The following is a 22,500-nucleotide window of genomic DNA, read 5'->3' on the forward strand; positions in this document are numbered from 1 at the left end:
AGAGAGAGAGAGAGAGAGAGAGAGAGAGAGAGAGAGAGAGAGAGAGAGAGAGAGAGAGAGAGAGAGAGAGAGAGAGAGAGAGAGAGAGAGAGAGAGAGAGAGAGAGAGAGAGAGAGAGAGAGAGAGAGAGAGAGAGAGAGAGAGAGAGAGAGAGAGCAGATAACAACTAGCAACAACAGCATAAATAGTATTATTATTATCATTATTAGCATTGTTCAACACAAGCAACAATATTGTTATTATTATTAGTAGTAGTAGTAGTGGTAGTAGTAGTGGTAGTAGTAGCAGTAGTAGTAGTAGTAGTAGTAGTAGTAGTAGTAGTAGTAGTAGTAGTAGTAGTAGTAGTAGTAGCAGTAGTAGTAGCGGTAGTAGAAGTAGCAGTAGCAGTAGCAGTACTAGTAGCAGCAGCAGTAGCAGCAGCAGTAGTAGTAGTAGTAGTAGTAGTAATAGTAGAAGTAGCAGTAGTAGTAATAGTAGTAGTAGTAGTAGTAATAGCGGTTGTAGAAGTAGAAGTAGCAGTAGCAGTAGCAGTAGCAGTACTAGTAGTAGTAGTAGTAGTAATAGTAGTAGTAGTAGTAGTAGTAGTAGTAGTAGTAGTAGTAGTAGTAGTAGTAGTATAAAGTGTTGGTAGAAAATTTTTTCATCAATCATTTCTTTTTTTATCATACAGAAAGGCAAAATGGTAAATTATTTGAAACGACATCATTTACACACATTCCCTTCCGACGCACCGTGATTTATAGTGTAGCAAATCCAAATACACACACACACACACACACACACACACACACACACACACACACACACACACACACGAGTTAGTAAAGAAAAAAAACACTGGGATTTTTAGCTTTGATTTATCCATCCCAATAAATCAGCTGCAAAAATCAATACAAAAATCCCCAGTTATCCATTTCTATCACAACACAAAGAAAGAGAGAGAAAAAAAATTAAGAAAACAAATAAATTTATGAAGAGGAAAGAAGCGTTGCGTGGAAACTTTATGGGTTAATAAGAGTCAAGAATGAAAATACAGCACTTGCCCTGGATGATGATGATGATGATGATGATGGTAATAGTAGTACCGGCAGTAGTAGTCGTAGTAGTAGTAGTAGTAGTAGTAGTAGTAGTAGTAGTAGTAGTAATAAAAAGTAAATGAATAAATAAGTTAATAATAATAATGATAATAATAATAATAATAATAATAATAATAATAATAATAATAATAATAATAATAATAATAATAATAATAATAATGATAATAACAACAATAATACTAATAATAATAATGTGAGGGCATTGTGAGGAGTTGTGGAAGGTGGTGAAGGAAACACGGGCTGGGAAAGGAATACTTTATTCCTGACTAGTTTCACCCATGGGGCTTCTTGAGAGGGATATGGCTCGCAGGCCAAGCCGTCCTAATTATAGGCATGCTGGAGTTGTAGTCTACTGTCCTGAGGGGTGCTGACTGTTCCCGGGTCGTGTCTTCCGTCTTCTGATTGGCCAGGACAGTTTCCTCACTATGACTTGACTTCCTTCAAGAGGGAGGTTTCAAGACACTTATCCACCAATTTTTGACCACTGCTTTGACCCCTTTGTGGGACTGGCATTTCGGTGGGCATTTTTTTTTATTAGATTTTTGTTGCCCTTGGCCAGTATCCTTCCTACATAAAAAAAAAAAAAAAGGAAGGCGACGCACAGGCCAATCAGAAGACAACAACTCTAGCATCCCTATAATTAGGACGGCTTGGCCTGCGAGCCATATCCCTCTCAAGAAGCCCCATGGGTGAAACTAGTCAGGAGTAAAGTATTCCATTCCCAGCCCGTGTTTCCCTCACCACCTTCCACAATAATAATAATAATAATAATAATAATAATAATAATAATAATAATAATAATAATTATTATTATTATTATTATTATTAGTAGTAGTAGTAGTAGTAGTATGACAATGTTAAAAGCTTCTTATTAAAAAGAAATACATTACACTGGAAGTTATGAAATAATATGACAGTTAATGGCATTCCAAGGAAAATTATGGAGTCTCTCTCTCTCTCTCTCTCTCTCTCTCTCTCTCTCTCTCTCTCTCTCTCTCTCTCTCTCTCTCTCTCTCTCTCTCTCTCTCTCTCCTCTCCGCCAAGCCAGGGAAGTAGGTCAGCATGTTTTCTCCATCATATTTATATCGTATAACGCTTCAACGAAATGACATATCCGGAATACCCTGCATATTTACCCAATTCACTGCGACTCGATGACATTTCCAATATCGCACGGAATCATTGTTTTCCATTTGGGGATTCGATCATTGTCATCATACTATGCTGGTGGTGGTGGCGGTGGAACTAGCGGTGAAAGTGATGATAGTGATGGTGATGATAATGATACTGGATCGGATATAAAACAGATGGCATCAACAACATACCTGCACACACACACACACACACACACACACACACACACACACACACACACACACACACACACACACACACACACACACACACACACCATCGTCTTTAAACTCTGAGTAAAAATGAGAGGGGGAAGAAGAAGAAAAGAAAAGAAAAGGGAAGAAGAAGAAGAAGAAGAAGAAGAAGAAGAAGAAGAAGAAGAAGAAGAAGAAGAAGAAGAAGAAGAAGAAGAAGAAGAAGAAGAAGAAGAAGAAGAAGAAGAAGAAGAAGAAGAAGAAGAAGAAGAAGAAGAAGAAGAAGAAGAAGAAGAAGAAGAAGAAGAAGAAGAAGAAGAAGAAGAAGAAGAAGAAGAAGAAGAAGAAGAAGAAGAAGAAGAAGAAGAAGAAGAAGAAGAAGAAGAAGAAGAAGAAGAAGAAGAAGAAGAAGAAGAAGAAGAAGAAGAAGAAGAAGAAGAAGAAGAAGAAGAAGAAGAAGAAGAAGAAGAAGAAGAAGAAGAAGAAGAAGAAGAAGAAGAAGAAGAAGAAGAAGAAGAAGAAGAAGAAGAAGAAGAAGAAGAAGAAGAAGAAGAAGAAGAAGAAGAAGAAGAAGAAGAAGAAGAAGAAGAAGAAGAAGAAGAAGAAGAAGAAGAAGAAGAAGAAGAAGAAGAAGAAGAAGAAGAAGAAGAAGAAGAAGAAGAAGAAGAAGAAGAAGAAGAAGAAGAAGAAGAAGAAGAAGAAGAAGAAGAAGAAGAAGAAGAAGAAGAAGAAGAAGAAGAAGAAGAAGAAGAAGAAGAAGAAGAAGAAGAAGAAGAAGAAGAAGAAGAAGAAGAAGAAGAAGAAGAAGAAGAAGAAGAAGAAGAAGAAGAAGAAGAAGAAGAAGAAGAAGAAGAAGAAGAAGAAGAAGAAGAAGAAGAAGAAGAAGAAGAAGAAGAAGAGGACGAAGACGAAGACGAAGACGAAGACGAAGAAGAACAAGAAGAACAAGAACAAGAACAAGAACAAGAACAAGAACAAGAACAAGAACAAGAACAAGAAGAAGAAGTAGAAAAAGAAAAAGTAGAAGTAGTAGTAGTAGAAGAAGAAGAAGAAGAAGAAGAAGAAGAAGAAGAAGAAGAAGAAGAAGAAGAAGAAGAAGAAGAAGAAGAAGAAGAAAAAGAAGAAGAAGAAGAAGAACTCAAGGTCGGACACGGCAGGGCAGGGCGTGTCTGGAGATCACGAAGATGGATTTCCATCCGACCATACAAGGCTTTGTGGCGGTGGGTGACCCTCAGCAACTCATGAGCCTTCAGGCGAGACCCTGAACCTCTGAACTCTGAACCTCTCCTCTAGTGCTGCTGGGCTCTCTCTCTCTCTCTCTCTCTCTCTCTCTCTCTCTCTCTCTCTCTCTCTCTCTCTCTCTCTCTCTCTCTCTCTCTCTCTCTCTCTCTCTCTCTCTCTCTCTCTTGTGAATTAAGATTTTCTCATTACAAAAGCACTTATGTTCCCTGTGCACGTTTAATAAAGCACTCCTTTTATTCTTCTTTCATTTATACTTTATCCACACTCTGTGTGCATCCCATCTTCTTACGCTCCCCTCTTCTCCAAGAGTATCGCTTTCCTTCTCTTCTCCCCTCTTTGTTCTTCCCTCTTTCTGCACGAGTGAGCCGCTTCTCTTCTTCCTCGTTTAATTTTAGTTTAACATTTTAATTGTATATAATACAAAACCTCTTCTTCTCTCTTTTTATCTCTTTTATCTACTCTCCTCTTCCTGATCCTTCGTGTCCTTCTTTTACCTATCTCCTCTTCCTCGTCCTCTTCCTCCTGTTCCATCCCTTCTGTCTCCTCCTTGTCCTTCATGTCTCCTTCACACGTTTCTCAATGATCCGTCCCCTTCTTCTCTTTTCCCCTTCCTTCCTCACACATTTCTCGGTTGGTTGCTTATCACCATAATTCCTTCCTACTTATCAGTCCCCTATCTTCTCAGTACACGCATCATCTTGTCATTCCTACCTTCCTTCCTCTTTCTTTTTCCTGTCTCTCTCTCTCTCTCTCTCTCTCTCTCTCTCTCTCTCTCTCTCTCTCTCTCTCTCTCTCTCTCTCTCTCTCTCTCTCTCTCTCTCTCTCTCTCTCTCTCTCTCTCTTGTTTACCTGCCGTTAAAGTGCGCAGGTTTCACTCATTACTTTGTCCATTTTCTTTTTTCCATTTTTCTTTCATCATTTTCTTTGCCATTTTACCTTCTCGCCGACACCTCACTCATTATACCCTTGTTACTCCATCCTTGCCTTGCTTCATTCTTCTATTCTTTCATTTTTCTTGCCTTCACTCATTTCTCCATTTTCTTGTGTTTTTTTTTCTCATCTCCTTCTCATACACACACAAACACACTCTCAGTCCTTTCCACTCCTTCCTTATTAATTTTTGTCTTTCTGCTTTCCTCTCTTATCCCTTACTCTCAATCTCTTCTCTCATTTTCTTAGTTGTACCTTTTTTTCTTCTTTTTTTCCCTTTATCGTAACTCTCACTGTTTTCTCTCCCTTTCTTAGTTACTTCTTTTTTTTTATTCCTTATTCATACTCTCTCTCTCTCTCTCTCTCTCTCTCTCTCTCTCTCTCTCTCTCTCTCTCTCTCTCTCTCTCTTAATTTCTTCTTTTTTTCTTCTTCATTTCCTCCTCCAGGTGTTTCATTCCTTATTTCTCTCCTAAGGGGAAAAATCATAATTACTTTATTAAGATTTCATCAAGAAAGATTGTAATTAAAAAATTCCTTAGCACCGCACACTATTCCCTCTCTCTCTCTCTCTCTCTCTCTCTCTCTCTCTCTCTCTCTCTCTCTCTCTCTCTCTCTCTCTCTCTCTCTCTCTCTCTCTCTCTCTCTCTCTCTCTCTCTCTCCGGTGTGTGTGTGTGTGTGTGTGTGTGTGTGTGTGTGTGTGTCTACTACAAGAAACTTTTACCATCACATTTTCACACACACACACACACACACACACACACACACACACACACACACACACACACACACACACACACATAAAGAAAGAGAGAAAGAGAGACACACACACGCAGCACTACCACCACCACATCCACCACTACCACCACCACCAACAACAACAACAACAGCAACAACAACAACAACAGCTACACCCTCTAGGCACGTCTAGTGAATGTCTGCTGAACACGGAACGAGTAAAAAGGGGCCCAGAAATTACACACTTTGACACTCTCCCTCTTCGATGAATAATATAACGAGGAAAGGCCTTACAATACAGTTCAATACCCTACTCCCCCGGTCTCCCTAACACTCAAGGGGATGGATACAAACACACAGAGAGAAAAAAAAAAAAACTATGAGGAAAAGAGTGTACGGGAAAAATGGGGAGAAGGAAGGGGAAAGTGAGAGGAGGCGGAATATCTATAGAGAAAGAGAGGGGATAAAGGAGAGAAAGGGGAAAAAGGAAGAATGGAGGGAAACATGATGGGATAGAGAGAAAGGGGGAGGGAAGAGTAGTGAGGAAGAAGAACGGAATAGAAATAGTAGAGAGGAGAGAGAAGAGAGAACGGGAGGGGAGTGTGGGTGGAGAGAGAGAGAGAGAGAGAGAGAGAGAGAGAGAGAGAGAGAGAGAGAGAGAGAGAGAGAGAGAGAGAGAGAGAGAGAGAGAGAGAGAGAGAGAGAGAGAGAGAGAGAGAGAGAGAGAGAGAGAGAGAGAGAGAGAGAGAGAGACACACACACACACACACACACACACACACACACACACACACACAAAGAAAATATGGAGATGAAAAGCATGTAAAAAAAGTTCAGTAAAGGAAATAAAGAACGTAGGAGACAAAAGCGAGAAGAGAATTAAAAAAAAGAAGCGAAAAGAAGCACATACAGTTCGTACAAAAACAGCAAACGTGTGAATGTTATGAATGCTGCACGGGAGGATAAAAAACAAAGAGAAAAAGATAAAAAAAGAAAAGAAAAGACAAAAGGAACTAAGAGGAAAAAAAAATCGTGACTGTGAAGTTCGAGAGAGAGAGAGAGAGAGAGAGAGAGAGAGAGAGAGAGAGAGAGAGAGAGAGAGAGAGAGAGAGAGAGAGAGAGAGAGAACAAGTAAAATTTAAGTTTGCAAGAGTTGAATTGTCAGCGTTGATTGAGTTTGACTAGTGTGATGAGAGAAGATGATGGACCTCGGACCTGTGCGGGGAGGGGAGGGTGGTGACGGGAGTGAGGGTGATGAGTTGCCGCGCCGCCTGATGGAATGGGAAGGTGCTACCAGGTGTAGGTGTCTGTGGCTGGCCGGCTGAAGGAGGACAACTGAAAATTTTAGTCTCTTTAAATTGGTTTCGATATCTTTCCTATTTTTTTCCCCTCAACGCATAAATGCCAAAATACTTTTAAAGAGAACGTAAGGAACAGTATTATTTTTTATTTTATTTTGCTGGTGAATTTTTTCCTTTTTTTTTTTTCTGTAGCTACTGAAATATAAGTATGCGTAAATTCTGCAACGCGTAAATTGTGCACGCTGTGTGTAGGAAAACAAGCTGTTGTTTCCCATATAACTCCGTAAGCGAAAGTAAAATTGCATAAGAATACGTCGTTACGTGCGTGTCTCGGTGAAAATTTTCCCAAGAAGTCTGGTGGAAGATGAAAAACGAGCACCCGAAGTGAGCTGACAAGCTAAAAGATGCCACTAATTTGTACAAGCAGGCCGAGGCCCCGCACTCACCGAACCCACGTGAGCTCCCCAGAGAGAGAGAGAGAGAGAGAGAGAGAGAGAGAGAGAGAGAGAGAGAGAGAGAGAGAGAGGGGGGGTGGAAGCAGTCTCGGCAGCCTCGGCTGTCTTCCTCGCTAATCATGTCGTCAGTTTGGCAGTCTTATTACTGTCACTCTTGTTCGTTTTATTTATTTTTTTTCATTATTTGTTAAATTTTCTTAATGGGTGATACTGAGTGCCAACAATTTTTGGCATTGGCATCTTTGGCCTCAAAAAATTGAATAATTTACAGACTTGATTTGTTCACTTTCTTAATCTATTCGTTACACTATTTATTTCTTCATATTTTCATTTACGATTCCTTTAACGTAACTTAATAGCTCAATAGTTTTGCCTAACTGTAGCTTAAGATTAACTATTAACTTGTTACTTATAGGAATTATTCAAAAGATTCAAACGTATCCATTCAAAACGTGGTCGCGCCTTCACGTCTGGCAACGCAGACAAATTTGTGGCGGCAAGGCGAGAAGTTTTTGTTTGCGGTGAAGATCGTACCAGTAAAAAATCTATCAACTCGACACAGCCTTCCAAATAACCATTCCCTCTTCTTCATTGATTCTCATCTGCCTCCTTCTTCTACGCTGAACATCTTCAATCTGCCCTTTTCTGATAATGCAAACTGGAAACCTCACATCTCGTCTCGTCTCACACTAAAACAGGTTCTATGAAGGTTAGAGATTACGAGTCGTCTCCGCCAGAGAGAGAGAGAGAGAGAGAGAGAGAGAGAGAGAGAGAGAGAGAGAGAGAGAGAGAGAGAGAGAGAGAGAGAGAGAGAGAGAGAGAGAGAGAGAGAGAGAGAGAGAGAGAGAGAGAGAGAGAGAGAAACATACATGAAAAAGAGAAATAAGAAGATTCACGAAGCACATTTAATAAGTGAAGGAAGAGGAGTTAACTTCATCACAGGATACTTTCCTGCCAGCTAACGTGGAAGAAAAGAGAAAAAGGCGGGAATATTACGAAGGTGTGCACCCGGTGACACACACACACACACACACACACACACACACACACACACACACACACACACACACACACACCATCGACAAAATTAGGAAAAATATGAAGGGAAACATGCGCCAAGCCGCTGAGAAAGACGACGGAAAGGCGATGAATGATGCAAAAATTGAAAAAAATATGGCAGGCCAAACTGATGCGGGAGTTGTAGCAAGAATGTGTGTAGTAAGCATTGGAATGTGTGTGTGTGTGTGTGTGTGTGTGTGTGTGTGTGTGTGTGTGTGTGTGTGTGTGTGTGTGTGTGTGTGTGTGTGTGTGTGTGTGTGTGTGTGTGTGTGTGTGTTTTTTATGTAGGAGGGGCACCAGTCAAGGGCAACAAAAATAAAAAAAAATAAATAAAATAAAAAGGCCCACTGACGTGCTGGGTCTCCATACAGAGTAGAAAGCGTTAGTCAAGAATACAGGATAAGTGTCTTGAAACCTCCCTCTTGAAAAAAGTTCAAATCACAGGAAGGTGGAAATACAGAAGCACGCAGGGAGTTCCAGACCAAAGAAAGGGGTGAATGATTGAGAATACTGGTTAAGTCTTGCATTAAAGAGGTGGACAGAATATGGGTGAAAGATGGAATAAAGTCTTGTGCAGCGAGGCCGCGAGAGAAGGGGAGGCATGCAGTCAGCAAGATCAGAAGAACAATTGACATGAAGACTGCGATAGTAGACAGCTAGAGATGCAACATTGCGGCGATGAGATAGAGGCTGAAGACAGTCAGTTAGAGGGGAGGAAATGATGTGACGAAAAGCTTTTGCTTCCACTCTGTCTGGCAGAGCAATATGAGTGGAACACCCATCCATACATATGAAGCATACTCCATACATGAACAGATAAGGTTACTGTACAGAGTTAGGAGCTTAGGGGTTGGGGGATGAGAATAAATGGCGGAGACGACTCAGAACGCCTAACTTCATAGAAGGAGTTTTAGCTAGAGATGAGACATGAAGTTTCCAGTTTAGATTACATATGAGTAAAAGACAGACCAAGGATATTCAGTGTAAAAGAGGGGAACAGTTGAGTGCCATTCAAGAAGTGTGGATAGTTGTCTGGAAGGTTGTGTCGAGTTGACAGTTGGAGGAATTGAGTATTTGAGGCACTGAACAATACTAAGTCTGCTCTGCTCCAGTCAGAAAATGTTAGAGAGATCAGAAGTCAGGCGTTCTGTAGCCTCCCTGCGTGAAGTGTTTACATCCTGAAGGGTTGGACGTTGACGAAAAGACATGGAAAAGTGCAGGGTGATATCATCAGCGTAGGACTGCATAGGACAAGAAGTTTGCTTTAGAAGATCATTGGTGAATAATGGGAAGAGAGTGAGTGACAGGACAGAACCCTGAGGAACACCACTATTAAGAGATTTAAAAGAACAGCGACCGTCTACCACAGCAGCAATAGAACGGCCAAAAGAAGGAAACTAAAGATGAAGTTACATAGAGAAGGACAGAAGCCGTAGGAGAGTAGTTTGGAAATCAAAGCTTTGTGCCAAACTCTATCAAAAGCTTGTGATATGTCTAAGGCAGCAGCAAAAGTTTCATCAAAACCTCTAAAAGAGGATGATCAAGACTCAGGAAAGCCAGATCACCAGTATAGCGGTCTTGACGGAACCCATACTGGCGATCAGATAGAAAGTTATGAAGTGATAGATGTTTAAGAATCTTCCTGTTGAAGATAGATTCAAAAGTTTCAGATAGGCAGAAAATTAAAGCAATAGGACAGTAGTTTGAAGGATTAGAATGATCACCCTTTTTGGGAACAAGCTGAATGTAGGCAAACTTCCAGCAAGAAGGAAAGCTAGATGTTGATACACAGAGTTGAAAGAGTTCGACTAGGCAAGGTGCAAGAACAGACGCGCAGTTTCGGAGAACAATAGGAGGGACCCCATCAGGTCCATAAGCCTTCCGAGGATTTAGGCTAGCGAGGGCATGGAAAACATCACTGCGAAGGATTTTAATAGGTAGCATGAAGTAGTCAGAGGGTGGAGGAGAGGAAGGAACAACCCCTAAATTATCCAAGTTAGTGTTTTTCGCAAAGGTCTGAGCGAAGAGGTCAGCTTTAGAAATAGATAAGATGGCAGTGGGGCCATCAGCTTGAAATAAAGGAGGGAAAGAAGAAGCAACGTTACTGTGCGTGCGTGCGTGCGTGCGTGCGTGCGTGCGTGCGTGCGTGCGTGCGTGCGTGTGTGTGCGTGCGTGCGTGCGCGCGCGCGTGCGCGTGCGCTTGATTGACTAACCGGAGTGACTGCCAAAAACAGATAGGAGATAACTGGTAATATATACATATAATATTTTAACGTTAAAAAAATAAAAGAAATGAGAAGAGAACTGAAGGAACGAGTGTATCGAGAATGCCAGTCATGAAAGCGCAGTAAAAAAGGAGATAGAAATGTAACGAGAGAGAGAGAGAGAGAGAGAGAGAGAGAGAGAGAGAGAGAGAGAGAGAGAGAGAGAGAGAGAGAGAGAGAGAGAGAGAGAGAGAGAGAGAGAGAGAGAGAGAGAGAGAGAGAGAGAGAGAGAGAGAGAGAGAGATATTGAATGTGAGTATTGAAAGTGAGCGTGGACAGCGAGAAAGTTGGGGGCAAAAATTGAGAGGAAATTGGCTTAGACAACTGATAGAAGGGATGCGAGGAAAAATTCAAGTTCAGAGGAAGCCAGAACTACGATTTGACAGTTGAGGTGATACAGGCAGACATACAGACAGGCGGACAGGACAGGTACACTGGCAGACAGAGAGGATTAGAAAGGAAACCAGTGAAAAGGTATCAACAGAGAATTGAGGAACTTATGGATACAAAGAGAGAGAGAGAGAGAGAGAGAGAGAGAGAGAGAGAGAGAGAGAGAGAGAGAGAGAGAGAGAGAGAGAGAGAGAGAGAGAGAGAGAGAGAGAGAGAGAGAGAGAGAGAGAGAGAGAGAGAGAGAGAGAATGCAGACACCTTGTATATTAATTTATATATTTTAGTACCAGGATATTAACAGTTCCAAATGAAATAGAAATACAGAAACACTGTAAATATGAGATATATAAGAATCTCCTATGATGTAAAATGTTGATAAATTGCTTAATGTCTAAACTTACCACAACAAATAAATAACATAAATGAATAAATAAATAAACAAACAAATAAGCAAATGCACAGAGTCGATGTTACAAGCAATTGCAGCAAACGTTTCAAACTTGCGAGGCCAAATCGTGTAAATGGAGCACACGTCAACATTGATGGGACATGGAAATAAGCCTGAGTGATTTTGTGATTTTGGTGCCGCGGGTGTGAATGCGTCCAGTGGTGAGGGGAACGGAGGCAGGGAATGGTGAAAAATGGTACCTTGTAATGTCCTTGTCTGTCTGCCTGCCTCTCTGTCTGTTTTGTCTGTCTGTCTGTATGTATGTATGCTGCTTGTCTGCTTTTTTGTTTTCTTGTTTTATTGGTGTGCTACAGTTTTTTTTCATAGTTTTGTCTGTTTCTGGTGTGTGTGTGTGTGTGTGTGTGTGTGTGTGTGTGTGTGTGTGTGTGTGTGTGTGTGTGTGTGTGTGTGTGTGTGTGTGTGTGTGTATTACCCCCACCAGTAAGTGAAAACGGACTTATCAGTGCAATAATTCAATCAGCATAGTGAAGCAGACTCAGTAATCCGTGCCGCTGTAGTGAAGGCTAGAGATAGAGAGCACACACACACACACACACACACACACACACACACACACACACACACACACACACACACACATTAACTATACATTAGCCTGGTGGGAGGGGAAGGAAATGCACCTGGGAAACTCACATACATTTGTCGTGGATTAATGAGTGACAATTATATTCATGTGGACCCATTTGTACGGCGGAATTCAGGCCTGCATGACGCTCCCTCTATCCTTTTCTCCCTCCCTTCCCTCTCCGCTCTCCTCCCAGTGGTGATGCCGGCAGTGGTGTGAAAAGCTACACGTAAACACACACACACACAATCTCTCTCTCTCTCTCTCTCTCTCTCTCTCTCTCTCTCTCTCTCTCTCTCTCTCTCTCTCTCTCTCTCTCTCTCTCTCTCACACCCATTAACTTAAAAACACATTTCATTCACTCACTGATTATCAAACACACATTTCTCACATCAAATACACACACTAAATTCCTTTTCGAGAGGGAGGAGGAGGAGGAGGAGGAGGAGGAGGAGGAGGAGAACGAGGAGGAGGAGGATGGGGGTTTCTATTTTGGAAGAGAGGAACACACTTTGGGTATGGGAAGAGTAGGGAGGAGGGAGAGTATCAGAATTGAAGGGAGGGAGCAGGGAGAGCTTATCAGGCGAGAAGCACTAAATAGCAATTGCCATTTGCATAAAGTAAATGAATTCATCTCTCGTATTCATTAAATTGCTCCATGACACAGGAAGCTTGCAGCGTCAGAGGCGTGGCGGGGAGGGAAGGCGGAAGGGAGGAAGGGCATAAAGGATTAGAGAGAGAGAGAGAGAGAGAGAGAGAGAGAGAGAGAGAGAGAGAGAGAGAGAGAGAGAGAGAGAGAGAGAGAGAGAGAGAGAGAGAGAGAGAGAGAGAGAGAGGCGGAGGAAGAGCAGGATATTAAGCGGCAGCGGCGGAGTGTTTGTTAGTGGTAGGGAGAAAGGAGGTGGAGGGAAATGAGGTGGAGGGAAAGGAGGTGAAAGAAAAGGTGGTGAAGAAATAGGTGGTGCAGGAAAAGGTGGAAAGAAAGATAGTGGAGGTAAGAGAAACACACACTCATATACGTGTGTGTGTGTGTGTGTGTGTGTGTGTGTGTGTGTGTGTGTGTGTGTGTGTGTGTGTGTGTGTGTGTGTGTGTGTGTGTGTGTGTGTGTGTGTGTGTGTGTGTGTAAAAGAGTAAAATGCACTCGAAAATATCCAGTGGATAAAAACTTGAAAGAGAAAAGTATAAGTTCTGGTTAAAAAAGAAAACGATACTTGAGATGATACAGAAAACGAGGGAGAGACGGAAATATAAACCATGTTTTAGTATTGACGTGTGGAGGAACCAGAGGAGGAAGAGGAGGAGGAAGAGAAGGAGGAGAAGGAGGAGGAGGAAGAGGAGATGGAGGAAGAGCAGGATGAGGATGATGAAAAGTGCAAGAATAAGAAAAAGGGAATTAGGAGGAAGAGAATAGTCTTAGAAATACACATAAGTTGTAGTATTATCAAAACCACAACCACGTGATCTTGGATGAGAAAAGTATAATTTTTGTTGAAGGTGAATTTGTGTAATGACATTGTATTTCTTGTCTCGTCTACATATTGATCCGGAAATCTGGGCGAAAAGAGATACTTCTTCCATGAGCCATTAGATTACAGCGAGGATAAAGATTTGGTGAAGAAAACACTCGTCTCTTTCCCATCACTCTGCGTCTTCTACGTTATGTGTTTGCTATCTACGCTAAAACAAAAACTTATAAGGAAACCCTCGCCGTCAGTATTGTACAGGAAGGAGCGAGACCAGTGATATGCTGCAGAGCAACTTAGTGAACACAACTTGCTGAGGCAATTCCTTCCACCGCGGCGAAGGTTTTCCGCTGAGACCCAAAACCTTCGCGCTCAGGGAACAACTTTCATCTGCAAGTTGTGAAAAGACTAATGGTGTTGGGAAAGAATGCAGTGTCGGGCCGGCGGCGGCATTCCTTCCTCTCCTAAGTAAGAACCAAACGAAGACGTAGCTTTGCACGCCGCCCAGGGAAGGAAACAGTGTAATGCGAAAAATTAATATGAGGCCCTCTAATTTGTCGGAGTTCCCGGTGAGTTACTTCAGTTTATGTATTACTGAAAAAAAATATATGAATTAAAATAAAATAAACACGTACCTTGAAAAGTATTCATGAAAGAAGGAACGCTTCCTCGTCTTGATTTATGTATGAACATATTAGAAGCGAGTGAGTTACGAGATAAACAGAGGAAAATTGTTAAGTAAATAAAAAGAAAGTACCCAAGAGAGAGAGAGAGAGAGAGAGAGAGAGAGAGAGAGAGAGAGAGAGAGAGAGAGAGAGAGAGAGAGAGAGAGAGAGAGAGAGAGGGGGGGGTTGGAGGTTGGTGGGGGGAAGGAGGAGGGAGAATTAAATTATTAATTTCCCATATATATTCATTAAGTATATGCAGTTGTTTACAGGAAGTATTATTTTCATCAAGAGCTCCACAAAATTACTGACAAAATTAAAATTACATGTTTACGTAAATATGCATCACAGAGGCTGCCTGGGCAATGAGACCAGACGAGATGACAATGAAGGTGCGATGATTAAACCTTTTACAACTGAGGTCGTGTTTTCAGTAACATTAAGAACACCATAAAAATACAGTTTGCATGGACAAAGAGAATAAAAGGAGAAAAAAAGATCAATTTTGTATTTTTTTAGCACACAGGAATAGTAACCATGCTCTAGTACAAAAATAAGAGTCTGAAAAGTTATAAGGAATTATGGGAAAAGAATGAGTAGCAGTGAAATGGTTAATGAGATGATAGTGCAGGTGAAGGAAGGTGCGAGTATCTGATGGGATGAATGGTCAGGCGCTCAATGCTTGGCCACTTCATAACGAGAAACCTGTTGACCTTGTGGCCTTCATTTCCAATTCCCTTTCACAGCAGCATTTTTTTTTCATTATTTTCCAGTTTGTAAAGGGGTTTTAAAATGGACTCGGTTTTATCCACAAATCCGGATTTTCTTTTTATATACCAGTGTGTGCTTTGTGTGTGTCTGTAGTGTGTGTGTGTGTGTGTGTGTGTGTGTGTGTGTGTGTGTGTGTGTGTGTGTGTGTGTGTGTGTGTGTGTGTGTGTGTGTGTGTGTGTATAATAATAATAATAATAATAATAATAAACGGTTTATTATTTAGGCAGTTGACAAACTGAAAATGTACATAGGGGATGGGGACAAACTTAACATTAATCCTAACGGTAAGACTAATCTAGGAGGGAAATACTATTGATTGATGGCTCGCACCATGGTGGGAATCGCACTGAGTCTGTACCGGTCCGTGCGCGGCGCCTTCAGGGGCGTTATTTTGTTGTGTGTGTGTGTGTGTGTGTGTGTGTGTGTGTGTGTGTGTGTGTGTGTGTGTGTGTGTGTGTGTGTGTGTGTGTGTGTGTGTGTGCTCGTGCTTGTCTGCAGTGGTTTTAAAGTACCCAGTGTTTCTTTTTTTCTACAAATAGATTATACTTCTTTTTTTTTACTTTTATATACATACATACCCTGCAATCCTAACCACTAGCTTGCCTTTTCCATTATCCGTCAACGAATCCACTTTTCCCTGATTATTACTTTTTTCCTTTAATTCTTGTGTATGGGTGGCGTGTCTCTTCATCCGCATTCTCTCTCTCTCTCTCTCTCTCTCTCTCTCTCTCTCTCTCTCTCTCTCTCTCTCTCTCTCTCTCTCTCTCTCTCCCGCCCCCAACAGCACCACCCACACATAGCACACTCAGCACGACCAATACCTAATATCTCGCCCTCCCGTAAAGACGTGTAGAAAAATGCAGGAGCCCAGGGAATTGGTAATCGGCTAATTGCGACATGTCTACTACTGCACCTCCTTTAATGTGCGGCAAGGCGGTGCTCAATAATGTTAAGTGCACCCTGTTACCAAGACGCTTCTGTGCTGGGTGTGAGCAGTTGCCTTATGATGATTTTGTATACCTCATCTCTCTCTCTCTCTCTCTCTCTCTCTCTCTCTCTCTCTCTCTCTCTCTCTCTCTCTCTCTCTCTCTCTCTCTCTCTCTCTCTGCATGTATTGATAGGTAGTGGAAACAGCATGGAATTAACAGACAAGAATAAATGAAGCAGTTTTCATGCATTTACGGAGACGTCAGATACCTGAGTTTCAGTGAGGAAAAGAAGATGAGGTTTAGAAAAGGAGAGGTGGTGTTCTACGGATTGAAAATTAGATCTTAGACCACGAATGTTGCATAAGTTAATGAAGAAAAAGTTGAGGGGGGTGTCAAGACACTTAGGGTCGTCGACAGAAGGGCAGTCCGACCTGGGGACATTTGTGGTTCCCTCCCCAGATGGGGACTCCGAGGCTGGTGTAGGAGTCGCCATGATAATTTTGAAATTTTGAGTGAAGGGTGTGTGTGTTATTAGGTGCTTGTAGTTTTGTGTGGAGGAAGAGAGTTGTCTTTAGAGAGCAGGCTGTGACTGCCCCCTTGTGTTGTGAGACACAAAGGGAAACGTTCAGTGAAGTCACAGCTGGGTTTAATGATAAGTTCACAGCACCCCCTGAACAGTGCTTTAGACCTCGCTGGGAGTAATTATCGTTTCGGCAGGTGTCTACTGCCTCCCCGTTTTAATTTTCCTTTGTTAGATCTTTAGTACTTCAATTTCCTATTTTTTTAACTAGTCACCATCACCACCACCACCACCACTACCGCCACCACCACCACCACCAGGAATTCCATAATGAGGCACAAAGAACAAAAACAGACCACCCGTGAAGCATCTCATTTAATTACATAAAAGAATGAATATAACAAAAATTCTCACATCAAAGCTTAATAAAATCTTATACCTAGTCTCTCTCTCTCTCTCTCTCTCTCTCTCTCTCTCTCTCTCTCTCTCTCTCTCTCTCTCTCTCTCTCTCTCTCTCTCTCTCTCTCTCTCTCTCTCTCTCTCTTACCTTGCTTTACACTTTCTTCCTTTTCCGTTTCATCGTCACTGTTCCAAGTAGCAAGCCTTCTAAACACTCCTTCCCTCAAGGGGTTTAACTTTCTTCACTTTATTTACCCTCTTCCTTTTATTCCCATACCCTCACGCCCTACTCCCTTCCGGCAGACGTGCCCATGTGTGCCCAGAATCGCGTGACGGTGACGGCGGTGGAGGGCGAGATGGTGACGTTGCAATGTGCCGTGGATGCCTACCCCGCTAACGTCACCTTCCACTGGCTCTTCAACAACACGGTGGACTCAACGCGCTTCAGGGAGACGGAGGTGAGGCTTGGCACACTCAGGAGAGCTTGATAATGGGAGGAATGTAACCAAGAGTGCTGGTTTGGTGCTTGGGAAGGATGGGCAAGTGGGAAGACGTAAGAGGAGGGTTTCTTAGGGTGTGTTTGGTGCAAAAGGAGTGTTGGCCAGGGAGGACTATAACCAAGAATGATGAAATGCTTCTAAAGGAAGGGAGAGAAAGTGGAGGTGCCAAGAGGAAGGCTTCCCAGAGTATGGATGATGCAAAAGGAAGGTTGGCAAGGCATGATTGTTAACTTTTTCACTGTCATGGTGATCTATTTACAGTTAAAACAGTGTGTGAAAATACTTTACAAGGAAAGAGAGAGAGAAAAAAAGTGAATGAATACTAAGTTATTTTTTCTTCTAGGGTAGAGCACTATCCGAGAACCAAGTACGAAAAAACAGGCATGATAAGTTACAGATAATCATGGAGAAAATTGTCCAGCAGTGGAGAGGTTAAGAGAATGGTTTAGAAAATGTACCCAAGAGTCAGGAAAGGAGTTGAGTACGTAAAGTTAACCTGATACGTGTGCGTGCGGTGGTGTGGAGTCGAGTGAGGTGGACAAGGGAACGAGATGCTGCATGCTGGATAGGGTTACCAAAGGGACGTGAGTAGCAGAGTGAGTGTGGATATGAACGTAGGTACAGGTGTATTGGTGTGATAAAGGCAACGACTGCTGGACACTTCATTTCAGTTACATCCCTTTCACTGTAGCTCGACTAAGTAATGTTTCATCATCCTGACTAAAAAAAAAAAAAATGCAGGACGTATTAGTCAAGGCATTTTCATCCTACCTATCAAGTGTAAAAATAAAAAAATGTTAAGAGGAAGAAATAGGTAACTTTTGATGTGAAATATTAAAAGAAGTAATAAATATCGAGTTCCACTAAAAGCCTCAATCATGTTTCAGAAAGCGTCAATTCCTCCATCGCCACTCATTTGCCAGAGGATAAAAGAAAAAAGGATGTGATTTTAAACTCAACGTAAAACGAATACCACACAGGCGGAAGTGTGTGTGTGTGTGTGTGTGTGTGTGTGTGTGTGTGTGTGTGTGTGTGTGTGTGTGTGTGTGTGTGTTGTGTGTTGTGTGTGTGTTGTGTGTGTGTTGTGTGTGTGTGTTGTGTGTGTGTGTGTGTGTGTGTGTGTGTGTGTGTGTGTGTGTGGATGCGCATGTTGCTCATTTATAAAGTGAGAATAAGAAAGTAAACACTGTACTTATTTTAAACAAACAAATACTCCTCTTCGGACAATCATGTGGCTGCGGTAATGGTGGTGGTAGTGGTGGTGGTGGTGGTGGTGGTGGTGAAAATCAAGCTGTTTATAAGTTTCAATTCATAATCCTACACATTATCTCGTTCATGTTTTCCACTTCTAATGACCACGCTCTCGTCTCTCCGTTAGTACACGAAGGAGGGCACCGTGTCCAGGCTCCGCTACGTGGCCTACTCAGCGCGGGACTACGGCACAGTCTTCTGCTCCGCCTCCAACGTGGTGGGTCGCCAGGAGGACCCGTGTGCCTTCGTCCTTCAGCCAGCAGGTAAAGGAAGGCATTGTTTATTCTGTTGCTTCACCGACTGGGTACTGTTCCTCCTCCATTTATACATTTTTCATTATCTCAAATTTTCTTTTTTTTCTGTATTTTCATTTTCTATGTATAATAATTTTTTTCTATATTCAGTTTTTAGCTTTTCTAGTCTTATTCTTATTTTTTTTTCCAGACTTTGTCAATTCTTCCTTTCTCCGTTTTTTTTTTTTCTCCTCTTGGTCTCTTGTTCTTCCACTTTTAGTTGTGTATTTCTCTCTTCCTCCTCATCATCATCATCTCTCCACCTCCCCATTCTCCTTCCGCTTCTCCTGTTCCTCCTTTCATGATGACTTTACACTTCCCATCAACAAAGTAACTACGTAGCTGCTCTCTTTCCTTCCTCTTTATCTTCTTCCTTTTCCTCTTCTTCTTATTATTCTTCCTCCTCCTCCTCCTCCAACAGCGTTATTTTTCTAGTCTTCCTGCATATAAAAAATAATAATGTTATAAATTTCCTGAATATATCATTTTCCTATGAAACATAATTTGCCTGTGTGAAAAATCAATACCCTGCACGTGTCCCCCATCCGCCATCACTTTTTTTTTTTTTTCCCAAGAACACAAGTTTTGGAGAATCACTTAAATTTCTCTCCCGTGACATGTTCCTGTGAAATGCAATTTACCTCTGCGGAAATCTGTTTGATGGTATTTATTTTTTTCTTTTTCTCTTTAAAGTATAATGAAATTTTCTTGTCTTAACTTTTTTCTCCCTTTTTTTTTTATTTATTTATTTTATTTATTTTATTTTTTTTATCATACGCTGCTATTCTGATACTTTCTCTTCATGGTACTGGGCAGTCCACGTTTCTCAGTACCATGTCTTGTCTGTAGTTTATGGTCTTGTCAGTTTTTCCCCTTGACAATTAATGTTTCTTGACACAGTCCCCGACACGTACATAACACACATGTTTAGAATCAATATCTCGCTTTCTTTCTGGGAGTGGCAACTGAGTGGATTTTTCCCTCTCACTATATTTTGAGCCCTTTGCATCCTCCTTGACCAGTAAATAGCGTGTTTGGATCCCACTGCTAATCATTGAGACATCGAAATTATCAGTTCAGTGAAGAAACATGTCATATAAAGCGCTGTAACAGTTATTCACAAAGCCGTAATGGTCACTATTCCTTGCAGTTTGTGAGTAGAAAATAAAAAAATAAAACCTTCCTTAATAATTGATAACCTACCTAATCCTAACACTGATTTTATTCTTCGTCTTTATTATTATCATCATTATTATTATTATTAATTATTATTATTATTATTATTATTATTATTATTATTATTATTATTATTATTATTATTACAATTAATTAATTAATTAATTAATTATTTATTTATTTGTCTTATTTTTTACTTATTTATTTATTTATTTATTTTTTTTTTTTGGTGGGGGAGGAAGTGACAACTTCCTCCCCCTTCCACTTGCTCTTCCACTTGCTCCCTGGGGGAGCAAGTGACAAGCTAGTTTTCCCTCTCCCTATTTGTGTGTCCTTCACCGGCTTCCTTCACCCGTAAATAAGCGTGTTTGTCTCTCCTTGCTAATCATATACAAGATCAGTGAAGAAGCATTTCAGGTAGAGCGCTGTAACAATTATTCACAAAGCCGTAACTTTCAACTTGTGAGTAGGAGGGAAAAATAAAGCTTTCCCTGATAATCCAATCCTAACATTGACTTTAATTCTTCGCCCCTCTCCTTGTTTTTCTCTGTCCGTCCGTCACTCCCTGGCTGGCTGGCGGGTGACGAACAGGAGCCCCGGACAGCGTGAGGGACTGCGTGCTCACTAACCAATCCGCTGGCTCCCTACACATCACCTGCCAAGGCCGGGGCGGATGGCGGCCTCACGCAGACCTTCAGGTGAGTAAGGGCGCGAGGGTTGGCTAATGGAGTGTTTCAGAGACCTCCTGATTGGACGAGATGATTGGCTGGCGGGCACGATAATTGGGTCAGATAGATGAGTGAATTACAGCGTGTGATTGGAGGAGGTGAGGAGGCGAGGAGCGTGCGTGCAGGTGACGGGGAAAAAAAGATTAGTAGCTGAGACACGGAAGGAAGGGAAGGAGGGAGGGATGTAATGGAGAGCAGATGTAGTACAGTGAACGACAGATAAAGGAGCAATGCCCGAAGTGAAAGGAAGGGAGAGATGAAGATTGAAAGAGAGTGAGTGGAAAGAGGAGGAGAATAAAAAGAAGAAAATGAACGAGAGGGTGGATGAGAGGATTTGTGCAAATGAAGAAAAAAACAAGATGAGAGAGAGAGAGAGAGAGAGAGAGAGAGAGAGAGAGAGAGAGAGAGAGAGAGAGAGAGAGAGAGAGAGAGAGAGAGAGAGAATTCATGTCTAGTGTACAGTATTTTAACGTCCAACACACAGAACGCGACACACCACACACCACACAACTGAATAAGGACAACAGATAAGAGAAGAAGAAAAAGAAGAACGAAACAGTAACAATGAAGAATGATGAAGATAAAGAGGTAGGGGGACGAGATACATGAAACATCAACACTAGCCTATCTGTGAAAAAGAGGACAAGATAATCAGACGCGTAAAAAAAAAAAAAAAAAGAAAAAAAATGATAAAGTGTCGTAATATGTTTAGGTCACTCGGAATGGAAGACCTGAGGCGATGAAAGAGACTGGTGTTTGCGTGACGGAGGTGAGATGTGTGCCCGCTAAGGGTGACGCAATGGAGGAGTAATGGCGCGGGTGAAGGATGGGATGACGATGACCCGAGCGATGGTGATGGAGGGCGTTGAGTTGTGGTGATGGAGAGAGAGAGAGAGAGATAGAGAGAGAAGAGAGAGAGAGAGAGAGAGAGAGAGAGAGAGAGAGATGAGAGAGAGAGAGAGAGAGAGAGAGAGATACTGTGGTGAGAGGAAAGGATTGCAGTGAAAAGACATAGATAGAGTGGCAAAGAATTTTAAAAGGTGGATCTCTCTCTCTCTCTCTCTCTCTCTCTCTCTCTCTCTCTCTCTCTCTCACTCTCTCTCTCTCTCTCTCGGTCTCTCTTCCTCTCTCTTTCCACTGACCCATTACTAACAAATATATTACAAGTGCCAATGGACGATTAACAAAGATCACATAACTTGATAATGAACAATAAACGCTTTGAAACTGGACCACGTGACTTCTCCCTTTATTTGCACTTGAATACCGGATATGCTGCACGCCACACGCACACACACACACACACACACATACACACACACACACACACACACACACACACACACACACACACACACACACACACACACACACACGGCATGTACAGTGTTATTACTAGAACTGATAAACATGATTTTTATTACATCGCAAAGCTCGAGATTACACGCTAATAACCAGGCCACCACAGTCGTATATATGAACAGTTTACTGCCAAAGATTATCTACACATGAGCCTTCACACACAACTGATCAAAATATTAAAGCAGAACATATTACTTGTCCACTGCTAGAAAATATTAAAAGCAAATGTTCTCAACTATAACAGAATACCAGATCAAAATTCCTAACACGAACTTATGCAAATACACCACACTTCAGCTTTCTATAGTAACTCTACATACCTATCCTTCCTCTCTTTCCTCCGGCCACGACACCGGTAATTCCTGGCTGCTGGCAACTCCGGGAAGCTTACAAAGGGCGTCTGATTAAAGGCCCATGTATTAAATTAATGGAGACTTAATGGATTGGCATCAAAAGTCGCTCCGGGAAATGGTGGAGCAGCGGCAAGACTGATGGAGAGCAGAGAGCAGCCAATGTTGCATTAATAGTGAGAAGAAACTTGCTCTCATCATATTAATAGTGCGCAGAGATTAGGCATCACTGCAGTAAAGGCGAGTGTTGAGAG

At 41.8% G+C, this 22,500-nt stretch overlaps 1 protein-coding gene across 4 annotated transcripts in view; it reads left to right on the forward strand.

The window, feature by feature from the left end:
* The window catches only part of LOC135104183 (hemicentin-2-like), a 62,735-nt gene that overhangs the window by 24,312 nt on the left and 15,923 nt on the right, over nt 1–22,500 (forward strand). For 2 of the 4 annotated variants that reach the window (XM_064011284.1, XM_064011283.1), the window contains exons 6-8: nt 16,890–17,044; nt 18,465–18,600; nt 20,398–20,504. In XM_064011284.1, coding sequence (XP_063867354.1) covers nt 16,890–17,044; nt 18,465–18,600; nt 20,398–20,504 — 398 coding nt within the window. Of the gene's footprint in view, nt 1–16,889; nt 17,045–18,464; nt 18,601–20,397; nt 20,505–22,500 lie in introns of those variants that run through there. The other 2 variants (XM_064011286.1, XM_064011287.1) reach the window with 1 other exon arrangement.

Source organism: Scylla paramamosain, chromosome 10 (genome assembly GCF_035594125.1).
Source record: "Scylla paramamosain isolate STU-SP2022 chromosome 10, ASM3559412v1, whole genome shotgun sequence".
NCBI lineage: Eukaryota > Metazoa > Arthropoda > Malacostraca > Decapoda > Portunidae > Scylla > Scylla paramamosain.